The sequence below is a fragment of the Macaca nemestrina genome, chromosome X (genome assembly GCF_043159975.1).
Source record: "Macaca nemestrina isolate mMacNem1 chromosome X, mMacNem.hap1, whole genome shotgun sequence".
Taxonomy (NCBI): domain Eukaryota; kingdom Metazoa; phylum Chordata; class Mammalia; order Primates; family Cercopithecidae; genus Macaca; species Macaca nemestrina.
In genome coordinates, this window is record NC_092145.1 from 109,937,564 (window position 1) to 109,952,063 (window position 14,500).

The 14,500-nt window shown below is 43.6% G+C and overlaps 1 protein-coding gene across 9 annotated transcripts in view; it reads left to right on the forward strand.

The window, feature by feature from the left end:
• The window catches only part of LOC105493946 (shroom family member 4), a 248,458-nt gene that overhangs the window by 187,816 nt on the left and 46,142 nt on the right, over window positions 1-14,500 (forward strand). For all 9 annotated transcript variants that reach the window (XR_011618345.1, XR_011618344.1, XR_011618343.1 and 6 more), the window contains 2 exons: window positions 1,110-3,600; window positions 9,101-9,162. Coding sequence is in view for 6 of the 9 variants with exons in the window: in XM_011761991.3 (XP_011760293.2) it covers window positions 1,110-3,600; window positions 9,101-9,162 (2,553 nt within the window). In the remaining 3 variants the exon portion in view is untranslated. The remainder of the gene's footprint in view (window positions 1-1,109; window positions 3,601-9,100; window positions 9,163-14,500) is intronic.

Genomic DNA, 14,500 nt, shown 5'->3' on the forward strand with positions numbered 1-14,500 from the left:
AAGTGTCCGGCACATTGTAGGTCCTCAGTAAATAGTCAGGATTGCTATTATCAAGAAAAGAATAGGGGAACACCTGAATTACAGCCCTGTCTGTGCCAGTAGTTAGAGCTGGGTGTTCTTGAGTAAATCACCACCTCAAAATCACTTCCCTTTGCTGGGCTTGCTTTACACCAGTGGTTCTCAAAAGTGTGATTGCTGGATGAGCAAGCGGCACCAGCAGCACCTGGGAAGTTGTTGGAAGTACAAATTCTCAGGATTCACCGAGACCTAAAGCTCTAGGATGAGGACTAGTGACCCGTGTTTTAACAAGCCCTCCATGTGATTCTAATGCACATGCTCAAGTTTGAGAATCGCTGATTTATTTACAAAATGGTCTGGCTACAATTGAATCAGCCCTTTAGGGCACCTCTCGAATGCTGATATTCTGTGATTGTCTCTTTTGGCAGGGAGCCACATGCTGACTCCCTAGGGACAGGGACAGCCTAGAAGCAATTTCAGACTTGGTAATGTCAAAGAAATAGAGGATAACCCCCATAGAGTTCTCCCATTTTTAGTCTTTGGGGTGTTTGCCCATCTTTTTTCCATATATCATCTTGTGTCCCATTTTACTAAGCCCCTGAGGCACCCCAATGTCCATCTTCTTCCCTGTTTCCCTTTCTTCCCTTTTTTTGGCCTACCCTCCTCTCTTTTTTTTTTTTTTTTTTTTTGAGACGGAGTCTCGCTCTGTCGCCCAGCCCAGGCTGGAGTGCAGTGGCGCGATCTCGGCTCACTGCAAGCTCCGCCTCCCGGGTTCACGCCATTCTCCTGCCTCAGCCTCCCGAGTAGCTGGGACTACAGGCGCCCACAACCGCGCCCGGCTAATTTTTTGTATTTTTAGTAGAGACGGGGTTTCACTGTGGTCTCGATCTCCTGACCTTGTGATCCGCCCGCCTCGGCCTCCCAAAGTGCTGGGATTACAGGTGTGAGCCACCGCGCCCGGCCTTACCCTCCTCTCATTTGTGGCATGGGTACCTCTGGGCTGGCCTGCCCTCTCCTATGGTAGGGCTGGCCATGAAGGGAAAGTGATCTGGTGACTTCGCTAACTAACCAGTATGCCCTGTGTCTTACAGTGACGTGTGTGTGCAGTGGTGTCCACTCTCCCGGCATTGCAGCACCGAGAAAAGCAGCTCCATTGGCAGCATGGAGAGCCTGGAGCAACCAGGCCAAGCCACCTATGAGAGCCATCTGTTGCCTATTGACCAGAACATGTACCCTAACCAGCGTGACTCTGCCTACAGCTCCTTCTCGGCCAGCTCAAATGCTTCTGACTGTGCCCTTTCCCTCAGGCCAGAGGAGGCAGCCTCTACAGACTGCATCATGCAAGGCCCAGGGCCAACTAAGGCCCCCAATTGCCGGCCTAATGTGGCTGAGACCTCAGGAGGTAGTCGGCGCACCAATGGGGGCCACCTGACCCCCAGCTCTCAGATGTCATCCCGTCCACAGGAGGGACACCAGTCAGGGCCTGCCAAGGCAGTCAGGGGCCCACCACAACCTCCAGTGAGGCGGGACAGCCTTCAGGCCTCCAGAGCCCAACTCCTCAATGGAGAGCAGCGCAGGGCATCTGAGCCTGTGGTCCCCTTGCCACAGAAGGAGAAACTGAGCTTAGAGACTGTGCTACCCGCAAGGAACCCTAATAGGTTCTGTTGCCTCAGTGAGCATGACCAAGTGACAAGTGAGGGCCATCAGAACTGTGAGTTCAGTCAGCCTCCTGAATCCAGCCAGCAGGGCTCTGAGCATCTACTGATGCAGGCCTCAACCAAAGCTGTTGGATCCCCAAAAGCCTGTGACAAAGCTTCCAGCACGGATTCCAACCCACTCAATGAGGCTTCCGCAGAGCTAGCTAAGGCTTCTTTTGGCAGACCTCCACATCTCATAGGACCCACAGGGCATCGCCATAGTGCCCCTGAACAGCTGCTGGCATCCCACCTGCAGCACGTGCACCTTGATACCAGGGGCAGCAAAGGGATGGAGCTTCCACCCGGACAGGATGGGCAGCAGTGGACTCTGTCCCCTTTGCACAGCAGCCACAAAGGGAAGAAAAGTCCATGTCCCCCTGCAGGAGGAACCCATGACCAGTCCAGCAAAGAAAGAAAGACCAGACAAATGGATGACAGGTCTTTGGTTTTGGGACACCAGAGCCAAAGCAGTCCCCCACATGGAGAGGCTGATGGACACCCCTCAGAAAAAGGTTTACTGGACCCAAACAGAACAAGCAGAGCAGGCAATGAATTGGCCAACCAGCAACCCTCTGCCTCTGGCTCCCTTGTTCAAAAAGCCAGAGACTGTTCTTCAACCACTAAAGTAGCTGGTGGCACAGAGGCAGGTGAAGAAGGGGACAGTGAGCACAAGGAGTGCAGCCGGATGGGTGGTAGGCGAAGTGGAGGGACCCGGGGCCGCTCAATCCAAAACCGGCGGAAGAGTGAGCGTTTTGCTACCAATCTGCGTAATGAAATTCAGAGGAGGAAGGCCCAGCTCCAGAAAAGCAAGGGTCCCTTGTCACAGCTGTGTGACACTAAGGAGCCAGTGGAAGAGACCCAGGAGCCCCCAGAAAGTCCTCCACTCACTGCCTCTAACACATCTCTTCTATCTTCATGTAAAAAACCTCCTAGCCCCAGAGACAAGCTCTTCAACAAAAGCATGATGCTCAGAGCTAGGTCTTCTGAGTGCCTCAGCCAAGCCCCTGAGAGCCATGAATCTAGGACAGGCTTAGAGGGACGAATAAGCCCTGGCCAGAGGCTTGGCCAGTCCTCTTTGGTCCTGAACACCTGGTGGAAAGCACCCGACCCATCCTCCTCAGACCCTGAGAAAGCACATGCTCACTGTGGAGTCCATGGAGGTCATTGGAGATGGTCTCGAGAGCATAATTCACAGCCACTTGTGGCAGTAGCCATGGAAGGCCCTTCCAACCCAGGTGACAACAAGGAATTGAAGGCTTCTACTGCTCAAGCTGGGGAGGATGCCGTCCTCTTGCCTTTCGCAGACAGAAGAAAGTTCTTTGAAGAGAGTAGCAAATCCTTATCTACATCTCATTTGCCAGGTTTAACCACTCATAGCAACAAGACTTTTACCCAGAGACCAAAACCTATAGACCAAAACTTCCAGCCAGTGAGCTCCAACTATAGGGAATTGAGGCGCCATCCCATGGACCAATCATATCATTCTGCAGACCAACCATATCATGCCACAGACCAATCATATCATTCCATGTCACCCCTTCAGTCAGAAACTCCCACTTACTCAGAATGTTTTGCAAGTAGAGGTCTAGAAAATTCCATGTGTTGTAAGCCACTACACTGTGGTGATTTTGATTACCACAGGACCTGCTCTTACTCCTGCAGCGTTCAGGGAGCTCTAGTCCATGATCCTTGCATTTATTGTTCTGGGGAAATCTGCCCTGCCTTGCTAAAGAGAAATATGATGCCAAATTGCTACAACTGCCGGTGCCACCACCACCAGTGCATTCGGTGTTCAGTTTGCTATCATAATCCTCAGCACAGTACCCTCGAGGACAGCAGCTTGGCACCTGGCAACACTTGGAAACCCAGGAAGCCGACAGTGCAGGTGAGGACTTGGTTCTTGGGTGGGTAACTTTCATCATTCTCTTTGCGAGGAGAAAGCTAGATAAATCATTTAAAAATATAACAATTATAATTCCTTGAAACTGTACAGCACTGGCTCCAGTAGTTGTTAGCTTAGTAACCATGAACAAGATACTCAGCCACCAAAATTGCAGTTGTCTCATCTTTAGAGTTAGATAAAAGTAACTTTTGCTTCATAAAATGGACACAACCGAGATTTATATCCTGACTATAAAACTGATATCTGAGTGACCCAAAGCAAGTCATTCAACCACACAAATTTGAAGTATGTGATTCTAAAGGGAAAAAATAATTTTCCCTCATAAAATAGCCAGTATTAAGAAGAGTCTCACTACCTCATCTCTAAAATAGAGGAATACCATGGCTGCCTCATGGATCAGTTGTGAGAGTCAAATGAGATTGTGTTTATGGAGTTCTAGGCCCAGTGCATGATACAAATATCACTTACTGCCTCCCATTTTCTGCTTCAGAAGTATTTAGAGATGCAAAATTTGCAAATATCCCCAGGCTTTGCTTTCAGAGATCTGACTAGTTGGGTTTTTAAAAAGACAAATCCTTTCCCCTTTCTCCATCCTGTCTCTGTTGGAGACCCAGGTCTAAACTGGCTGCTCTGATATCCCAGTTATGACCTATCACCATAACACAAGCCACCACTATCCTCCAGGCTACTTCTGGGAGGACTCCCTAGGTCCTTGCCCACTCACTGCCAAATTACTTCCCCATGGCATCCCTGATGCCATCTTTTGGCCAGTGCATTCAAACCAGAAGTTAATTCCTGTGTTCAGCTGTTGCATACACAGACACTTTTGAAATGACTTAGTATCTGAATTTGCTCAGTATATATCCTTGGTTAAAAGGAACTTCAAGAGTGAAAAGAGCCTTACACAAAAGACTATGAACTCTACAATTCCTTTTACATGAAATTCTAAAACAGCTATTCTATGGGGGGAAAAAAATCCGAACACTGCTTGCCAATGGGAGGTGGCGCAAAGATTGACTGGAAAAGGGCATGAGGGAATTTGTGGGGTGGTGACAATGTTCTGTATCTTGGTAAGAGTTTGAGTTAAACATATGTACCTGTTAGAACTCAACAAATGTATAGCAAGGCTCCTAGGCAGCCAATGCACTTAGTATTTGTGCATTTCACTGGAAGTAAATTTTGCCTAAAAATGTTGTAAACAAATATCAAACTTTATTTAATATGTATGCTGAAGTGTTTTTGAAGTATACTGCTGCTGTATTCAACTTATTTTATGTTTTCAGCATACAAATCTTGTACATATTTTGTTATATTTGACCCTGAGATTTTATGAAAGCACCGAATCCTAGCCACTCAACCACCAGGGATATTTGTCCCTTAGATTTTATGTTTTTAGATGACATTATAAAGAGTATTATTTTCTTAATGTCAAGTTGAAATTCTTGATTACCACTGTATAGAAATATAATTGAATTTTGTATATTGACATTGTATCCTGCAACCTTGCCAAACTCACTTATTAGTTCTAATAGCTTTTTGGTGGATTATAAAACATTTTCTACATACACAATCATGCCATCTGCAAAAAGAATTTTGTATCTTCCTTTCTCCTGTACATGCCCTTTTCTGGGAGAGAGAAGAGCCTTATTGCACTGTCTCACCTTCAATACAATGTTTGGAGGAAATGGTATGAGTGGACGTTGTTGCTTTTTTCTTAATCTTTCACTATAAAGTTTGATGTTAGCTGTAGGATTTTTGTGTAGGTGCCCTTTAATTGAGGAACATCTCTTTTATTCTTAATTTGCTGAGCGTTTTCATCAGAAGTGGATGTTGTATTTTTTTCAAATGCTTTTTCTGTATCTGTTGAGATGATCATATAGTTTTTCTCTTTTAGTCTACTGATATGGGGAATGACACTGATTGATTTTTAAAATAAATAGAAGCCTAGCATTGCCAGGATAAATCCCACTTGGTCATGATGTGTTATCCTTTTATATGTTACTAGATTTGCTAATATTTTGTTGAGGATTTTGCCTTTACGTTTATCAAGGATTTTAGTCTATGGTTTTATTATAACATCTTTTTCTGTTTGTTTGTTTGTTTGTATCAAGGTAATGCTAGCCTTAAAAAATGAGTTGGGATGTATTCCCTTCTCTTTTATTCAGGAGGAGTTTGTATAAAAATGTCTTCCTTAAAGGTTTGCTTGAATTCATCATTGAAGCCATCTGGGCCTGGAAGTTTTTTGGTAGAAAGCTTTTTAACTACAAATTCAATTTCTTTATTAGATATGGGGACATTTAGGTCATCTATTTCTTCTTGAGTAAGCTTTAGTAGTTTGTGTCTTTCAAGAAATTTGTCCATTTCATTTACATTTTAAAATTTATGAGGATATAGTTGTTTTCAACTTACTTTAAAATGCACCAAGAATTTAAGATGGATTGGTAGATGGATAGAGGGGTAAATAGATATATGATAAGGCAAATATATCAAAATGTTAATTGTGGAATGTAGGTGCTGGGTATATGGGTGATCACTGTGAACTTCTTTCAACATTTTTTATGTCTGAATATATTCATAATGTTGAAAAAAAGAGGAGAGGAAATATAAAATAATGGTTTTAAGGGCACCAGACTGCCTGGTTTTGAATTTCTTCCCCCGAACTTACAATGCCTAAGCTTTCCCATCTAAAAGCATGGGGGTAGTAACAACACCTACTTCATAAGTTGGTTCTGGGGATTAAGTGATGTAACACGTGTAAGACTCACAGCAGTGACTGCCAGATTGTAATCATCTTATAAGTGAGTTATCATCCCTTAAAGGGACATTTTGGCTTAGCTTGAGAGACTTTTGCTGGAAGAAGGACTCACAGATAGACAGTAGAAAAAGTGGGCTGAGATTGGGGGTGAGTGGGGTGGGGGAAGTGAGGAGATGACGGCTGCAGTGATGTCAGCCCAGGACCAGCAACTCTATAAGAAAAGGAGGTACGATTTGCAGGTTGCAGCAATTGGCAGCAGTAATGCATGCAGATGAGGCTGTGCTTATACCATGCCTCTATTTTTTGTACTCTGAGGGAGGGATACTTTGGGTTCCTAATGCTTGTTAGACCAGCTAAGCAGGTCTGCTTAGAAACTAGGCATTCAGACATGTGGATAGCTGCCTAGGAGACAACACATGCCCATTTCTGCCCCTGTCATCTGAACCTTCCACTCCCACTCCACCCCCTCAAGAAATGAGAAAAACTTGCAGCATGGGTTAAGATGCTCTAGCTCTGATGACTAAGGTACTTGTGGTGGTAGCTATCTGAAGTAGGGCTGAGATCCTGCTCCTAATGCCCCTGGATGAGGTTAGTGAGCTAATTGGCTCCTGTTCAGTGCTGTGAAGACTGAAATCAGCATGCACTCACATCCTTCATACTTCATGCCAGCTTGTTTTGCATTCATCGTCAAATTATTTCACCTACCAATTGTATGAGATAAGTTATAATAGAATCTCCCACTTTACAACTGAGTAAGCTGAGAAAGCCAAGGCTCAGAGAGGTCACACATTTAGCAAGTGGCAGAGCCAGAATTTGAGTAACATGACAGTAACTAGCATCTGAGTGTCTACTGGGCACCAGGTACTATTCTAGGTGCTTTACATGTATCAAGTCATTGAGTTCTCAAGCAATATTATTATCGTGATTATACTATGATATAGTTGGGGAAACTGAGGTAAAGAGAAGTTGAGTGGCTTGCCTGAGGCTGCAAGTGAAAGGCAGGTGTGCAATTGGAATCCATGCTATCAAGCTCCAGAGGCCAAGCTCCTGATTGTGCTACACTGCCTCTCCATAAGCTGATTGAAAAGCCCAGGCCCTGTCTAGTGTGGCAGGGTGCCCTCTAGCAGTATCAATTCCACTGGGGCAGCAAGTTCCCATCGCAATCTCCATTTGCAGCAAGCCGTGGGGATAACTGCCTCCTTGGTTCAAAGGATGCAAGCAATGTACCAGGAACTTATGTGGCCTAGGAAAAAAAAAGTAGAGTAATACTGTGAACCTCGGAACGTGGTTGGGAGTTGGTGCAGGACTCTGTTTGGTTTGGCCACTGCGATTTACTGAGCATGTCCACAGGGCTAGACAGGGCATGGACAGGAAATCCTGGCCCCCACTGTGGTTGAACAAGTAATGGTGTCTTTGCAGGCAGGAACATCTCACAAGGGCATCGAGGCAGAGTCTAAAGTACAAGTGGTTAGAGCTGTTCTGACATGCCAGATATAGGCAGGGACTGCTCTGGTCCTTTAAATGCTGAAGCCAAGAAATAAACCTCAACTTTTCCATTGCTGCTAACATCCAGAGCCTCTTATGTGCCAAACAATGTGCTAGGAGTTCTGTCTGCATATCTTATTTATCATCACTACTGGTCACCAGATAGGAAACTGAGGTGAGGTTCAGGGAGGTAATATGAATAACCTCAAATAACACCACTATTAAGTGTCTTAGCCAGTATGACTGCACCAAGGATCTGTTTATTCTGCTTCACCAGGTGTCTTACTTCTAGTAGGGAGACCTACTGGGGCAAAGGTAATAACATTTTGAATGGGGCTAATAATAGCAGCATTGGAGAAAGATGGAATTTGGAAGATCGGTGAATTTTAGGAAAAAGTATGCATTCCCATTGAGCTAAACTCTGAGTCTCTAGGTACGGAGTGTTGGATACAAAGTCAGAGAGAATCTGAAAGGCTAATTTGCATTCAGTTTGGAGCTAAAACAGGAAGGCAGGGACGGTTTTACAAATGGCACATATGGCTTGGTCTAGAAAAAAAAAGAGTTGCTTGGACATGGCCCTTAAGGAAAAAATGCCCAGGGTAGAGAGTCTACTCTTGTAATGTAGGGACTGTGGCACCCTGCACTCATATTCCCCAGAGATGGGCCCACCTCATCCCCTGCCAGCAGATGTGGGCAGAGAAGGAGGAGCCACTGCAGTTGGAGGCGTGCCGACATACCTGCTATCCCTCTGCCTCACCTGGGGAGAGGGTTGCTGCAGCAGGAGCTTCTGCCCTCAAAGCCCCCTCAAGTACCAGGGCTCCCAAGAAGATGCTTTCTATGTTGGAAGAGGCAGGAGGAATGAGCAGGTTCACCCAGCAGAACAAACAAAAAGAACTCCATCCCTCCATGCAGGCAAGAGCCAGGGCAAACAGCAAACATACTAAACTGGTTTTTAATGTGGTTTGGGAGGGGAGTGGAGAAAGAGGGAAACAGCATTTCTAGACCACGGTGTCCGGGTCACTAAGTGCTCCCTTAGTCTCTGCATGCCTGTGGCAGTTTAGCAAGCCTCCCGACAGAAAGGCAGCCACTCCAGGTACACGTTTATCAGCCTGCATAGCAGAGTAGAAGGAACAAGCTGGGGGGCTAGGCCAGACACCAGCTCCTGACCTCTTCACATTTTTTAGGTCATCTAGATACCTGGCTGCTCAAAGCTTTCTAACTTATCAGGATTTTGCTTTACAGGAATTTCCTGGGGACAAGTGGAATCCAATAACAGGAAACAGGAAGACCAGCCAGTCAGGGAGGTAAGTGAGTGCTCAGGGAGTTGGGGTGAGTTGGTGCCTCTGGAGCTTCTATAGAAATTGCTAAGGTCTTTGGTTTGCTTAGTTTCCTTTGAGGAAACTGGGGCCTGGTGTCTAGACTAAGGGCTTGATGCCATCGATATAATTCAGCCTGTCCCCCCGCCCCCTGCACTCCTAGATAGGTGGGTACAGACCAAACTGATTGCTAGGACATTTTGGAATGTGCAAGTTTCCTCTATTAGACTGAGACCCTTGAGAGAGGACACCATACCTTGGTCATAGCTTTATTCTCTGTACCCAGCGCAGTGCCTGATACAGAGAAGTTGTTCAAGAGGTATTTGTCATTTGCTTGCCAAATGAAGAAATGGAACCTCCTCCACCATTCAATGGGTGAAATGACACAAAAGTAATAATGCTAGGTAACGTTTCTTGAACATAGTGCTCTATTCTAGACCCCATTCAAATCATTTTACAAGTATGTATTTGTCACTATGACCTTATGGAGTTGGTAATATTAGTCTTTCCGTTTGACAGAGAGAAGAAATTGAGACACACACAGAGATACATTCATTTGCCTAAAGTCCCACAGCTAATCAGTTGACTAGACCCAGGTGGTCTAGCTTCAGGGACACTATACTACATTACAGTGTTTCTCTGAAGTGGTTCTTTCACTGATTAGTCAGTGAAATAAGAGGACTTTCTTGAAAACCTAGTATAGGTTCTGCCTTTTTCTGGGCAAGGTGAGAAATACGAGCAAAAGAGCAGCAGGAAGCACAGTGCCTGCCCACAGCTCGAGCAGGGAAGACTAACCCACACAAAGCTAAATGGCAGTAATAATAAATTACCACTTGCCAAACAACCTATGTGCTGCAAGCCGAGTTATACGTACTATGTTATGCTTTATCGTCCCAACAACTCTGTCAGGTAGATATGATTACAACTGGGGCGGTGGGTCTCAAACTTGAGTGTGCAATTGAAACACAGATAAACAGTTGGACCCACCCTGCGCCCTGAGAGTGATTCAGTAAGGGGGGAGTGGAGCTCAAAACCTGTAACTCTAATAGGTTCTAAGAGCATCTGGGTGATGCTGATGCAGCTGGTCCTGGGATCCAGTTTGAGAATTGGTAACTCAGATAAAGGATCACAGTCAGAGAGCCTAAGGAATCTACTCAAGGTCTCACAGCTAGTAAAGGGATAAGCTATGAATTAAGCCCAGCTTTTTCTTTCTCACACAAGTTGACAGAAGATGAAACCCTGTCAAATACAGGGCTTAAGAAGCACCTGGCACCTGGTAAGGGGCAGTATGTGGTAACTATTATTGTACACTATTTAAGTTCATTGGAGGATAAAAACAGCTGGAGGTTGGTAGCTGCAGGAGGAAAGGCCCATGGAGGAAACTAAGAAGGGTGTGTTGGAGGAATAATCCCCACCAGTTAAGTTCTGGCCTTGGAGTCACTTCTGCCTGGGTTCAAAGCCAGGTTCTTCTATTCACTAACCATGTGACTTTGGCAAGTGCCTACCTGCCTGCCTCTCTCCCGCTCTCTCTTTCCCTTCCCCCCTTATTTATAAAATGGGATAAGAGTATCTATCTCAAATGTTTGTTGTTATGAGGACTAAATGAATTAATATATATGTAAAGCATTTAGAGCAAAACCTGACATCATAAACTCTCAGGAAATGTTATCTGTAATGAGGAGGAAGAAGAACAGCAGCAGCAGAGAAGAAAGGTGAGTAGTGAAGCACTGGACCAGCCTAGGCAGGCCTTGACCAGCCTAGGTAGACCAGCCTAGGTAAACCTAGGTAGGATCATAAACATGGGAGCAATGAAAGGTTACTATCAGGTAAGTGACATGAAAAATGTGGCCCTTTAGGCAACTTTGCAGTGTTTGCAGCCTAAGTGGGTTGAAGAGAGACCAGTTAGGGAAGGTGATCTGGGCATGACAGAATGTGGCCCTGGATTGGGGAGGTAGAGGTGCGATAGAAATGAAGCAGAAGGAATAGATAAATATGTGTGATATTTGGGGGAGGGGAGTTTGTTTATTGTGAAAACAATATTACAGGAAATTAAAAATAGAAGAAAAAAATAACCTTACTGTTACCACCGTAACACCCTGGTTATTTTCATTTCCCTGTCAGCTTTATCTGTAGGTATAGAGATTTTTCTAAGCATGGTTATAATAACCATGTAGATGTAATTTTGTGTGCCCTACTTCTTTTTCCTCTCTAAGCATTACTTGGTAAACAATTTTTCATGTTGCTATGCAGGCTTCCTTAAGTCATAATTTTTAGTGGCTGTATAATATTTCACCAGCTTAATGTGCTCGAATTTGCTTAATCATTCCCAAATTGTTGGGTAAATAGGTTGTTTCCAATTTCTTGCTATTATAAAGTAATGCAGCAGAAACATTTTGAGTCACTATAGCTTTTTTTCTCATTTTGAATTATCTCATTAAAAACAATTATGTGGAGTTGGGATTACTAGTGCAAAGAATATGAACATTCTTATGGTTCTTCATAGATTTTACCAATCTGTTTTCCCCACGAGATGTTTCACATGCCATTAGCAATATATGAGAATACCAGTTTTCCAAAATTATGTCACCATTGAAAATTTTCTTTTTCTAATGCCATACAGTTTAATGGGACCTATTATAGTTTTAATTTGCTTACTTTGATCATTCTAGTTTGAATATTTTGTGTGTCTAATTAATATATTAATATCTGAATATTTTGTGTGTCTAATTAATATATTAATATCTGTATTGCTTCTCATGTGAATTATCTGTTCAGATTATTTGCTCACAAATATGTGACACCTTTTAAGGGTAAAGTAGAGAAAACTTGGTGACTAGAACTTGAGGAGACAAAAGGAAATATATCTTAGCCAAGCATGATAGTGCACACCTGTAGTCCTACTGCTCAGGAGGCTGAGGTGGGAGGATCACTTGAGCCCAGGAGTTCGAGGCGGTAGTGAGCTGTGATCACACGACTGCATTGCATCCTGGGTGACAGAGCAAGACCCAGTCTCAAAAAAAAAAAAAAAAAAAAAAAAAGATAAAAAACAACTCTGAGCCCCAGTGACTTGGAGAAAGTTATTGGCATATATGGGGCAGTTGAGAAGGGGAGCTGGTTTGGTGAAGATGCTGCTAAGTTTGAATTGGGATATGTTGTATTTGAAGTTAGTGGAAGATACAAGTTGAGGCTTTCAAGGCTTGTCAAGCACCCAGCCAGGGGACAGGATGAGGAAGAAGAATCAACAAAGGAAACTGAAGGGTCAAGCAGCTAACGTAGTAGAAGGAGAAATCTGCCAGTGTAGAAGATAAGCAGATGACTGTTAATGTCCTTAACAGTTTGGAATTACAAGTGACCTTCAAGAAAGCAAATTCAGTAAAGCTGTGGGCATAGAAAATAGATGGCATGGTGGTCTGTAAGGGGGAAGCATTAAGAGAAGAAATGCAAGCAGCTTTACACATCACAAATTTACCTGTTTTAAGTGTACAATTCAATGATCTTTACTAAATTTACAGTGATGTATAATCATCACCACAATCTAGTTTTAGAGCATTTCTATCACCCTTAAAAAGACCCCTCATGCCCTTTAGCCGTTGCTTTCCATTCCCACTCTCAACCTCAAGCAACCACTAATCTACTTTCTGTCTTTATAGATCTTCCTTTTCTGTGCACTCCATATGACTCAAATCACACAATATGTGGTCTTTTAATGCCTGACTCCTTTCACTTAGCATAATGTTTAGCAGTTCATCCATGTATCAGTACTTCATTCCTTTTTATTTCCAAATAATATTCCATTGTATGGATGCATCATATTTTGTTTACTAGTCCTTCCACTAATGGATTGTTGGGTTGTTTTAACTTTTTGGCTATTGTGAATATTACTGCCATGAACATTCATGTACAAGTTTCTGTGTAGATTTATGTTTTTAATTCTCTTCGGTACATATTTAAGAGTGAAATTGCTGGGCCAAGCGGTAACTTTATTGTTTAACTTTTTGAGGAACTGCCCATTCTCTAAAGCAACTGCACCATTTTACATTCCCACCAGCAAAAGAGAGTTCCAGTTTCTTTTGGCTAATTTTAATACAATGATTAATTGTTACTGTGTGATTTTTAAAATGTTTAAAAAGGGGCCTTGCACTGTGGCTCATGTAATCTCAACACTTTGGGAGACTGAAGCGGGCAGATTCCTTGAGGTCAGGAATTCAAGACCAGCTTGGCCAACATGGTGAAACCCTATCTCTACTAAAACTATAAAAATTAGCCGGGCATGGTGGCAGGCGCCTGTAATCCCAGCTACTCAGGAGGCTGAGGCAGGAGAATTGCTTGAATCCGGGAGGCGGACGTTGCAGTGAGCCAAGATTGTGATACTGCACTCCAGCCTGGGCAACAGAGCGAGACTCTGTCTCAAAAGAAAAAAAAATGTTTAAAAAGGAAGATGTTTAAAAATAATAAATTAGCTAGGAAAAGTAAAGAGAGAAATAGGATGATAGAGGGAGCAATTGGGTTTAATTTAGTGGTTCTCAAAATGTGGTCCCAGGCCCAGAAACCTCCGTATCACCTGAGAACTTGTTAGAAATGCACATTCTCAGGCTATACTCAGACCTACTGATTCAGAAAGTGAGGATGTGGCCCAGCAATCTCTGTTTTAACAAGCCCTCCAGGCAATTCTGACACAAGCTAAGTTTCAGAACCACCAGTTTGAATGAAGCTTCAGTCAGGATCTAGAAAACTGAATTAAGTTTAAAACAGAAAGGAAAGCGCAGCAGAAAAGGAAGAAGTATTGACACTGAAGATGGAAGAGGCAGGTCCCAATTGAAGATCTCAGGAAACATGAGAAGGACTAGGAAATGTCCAGGGCATAGATGACATCTGTGAGGAGAAATCCTGATAGAGTTTCCCCTCACACCTTCCCCCACCACCACACACACAAATTTTAACATTTACTATGTTATTTCTGTCACAACTGGAATCATGGGTGTAGGTGGAAAAATCAAATGTATATTCTTAAGCCACTCTCTTTGCCTGGAAGCCTGCAATGAATTGATAATTTCAGGTAGTTATACTCTTAGTCGTCTTCCTCCACTGTTATTTGGTTTTCTGCGAAGAGAATGTAAAAATTTTAATATTAGCAGGAGGGAGAAAAATGATGAGTAGATCTACTGGGAGAAAAAGCTACATTACTGTGATATATTTAAAAGCCAAAATAAGTTATCTTCTGGATTATCTCTCTTGGTTTTCTGTACCTATGATTGCCTGCTGTGACCCTTTCTCTTTTTTTCACATTGCACAGAACTTTAGAATGTGTAGGGTGTTCTTATATGCA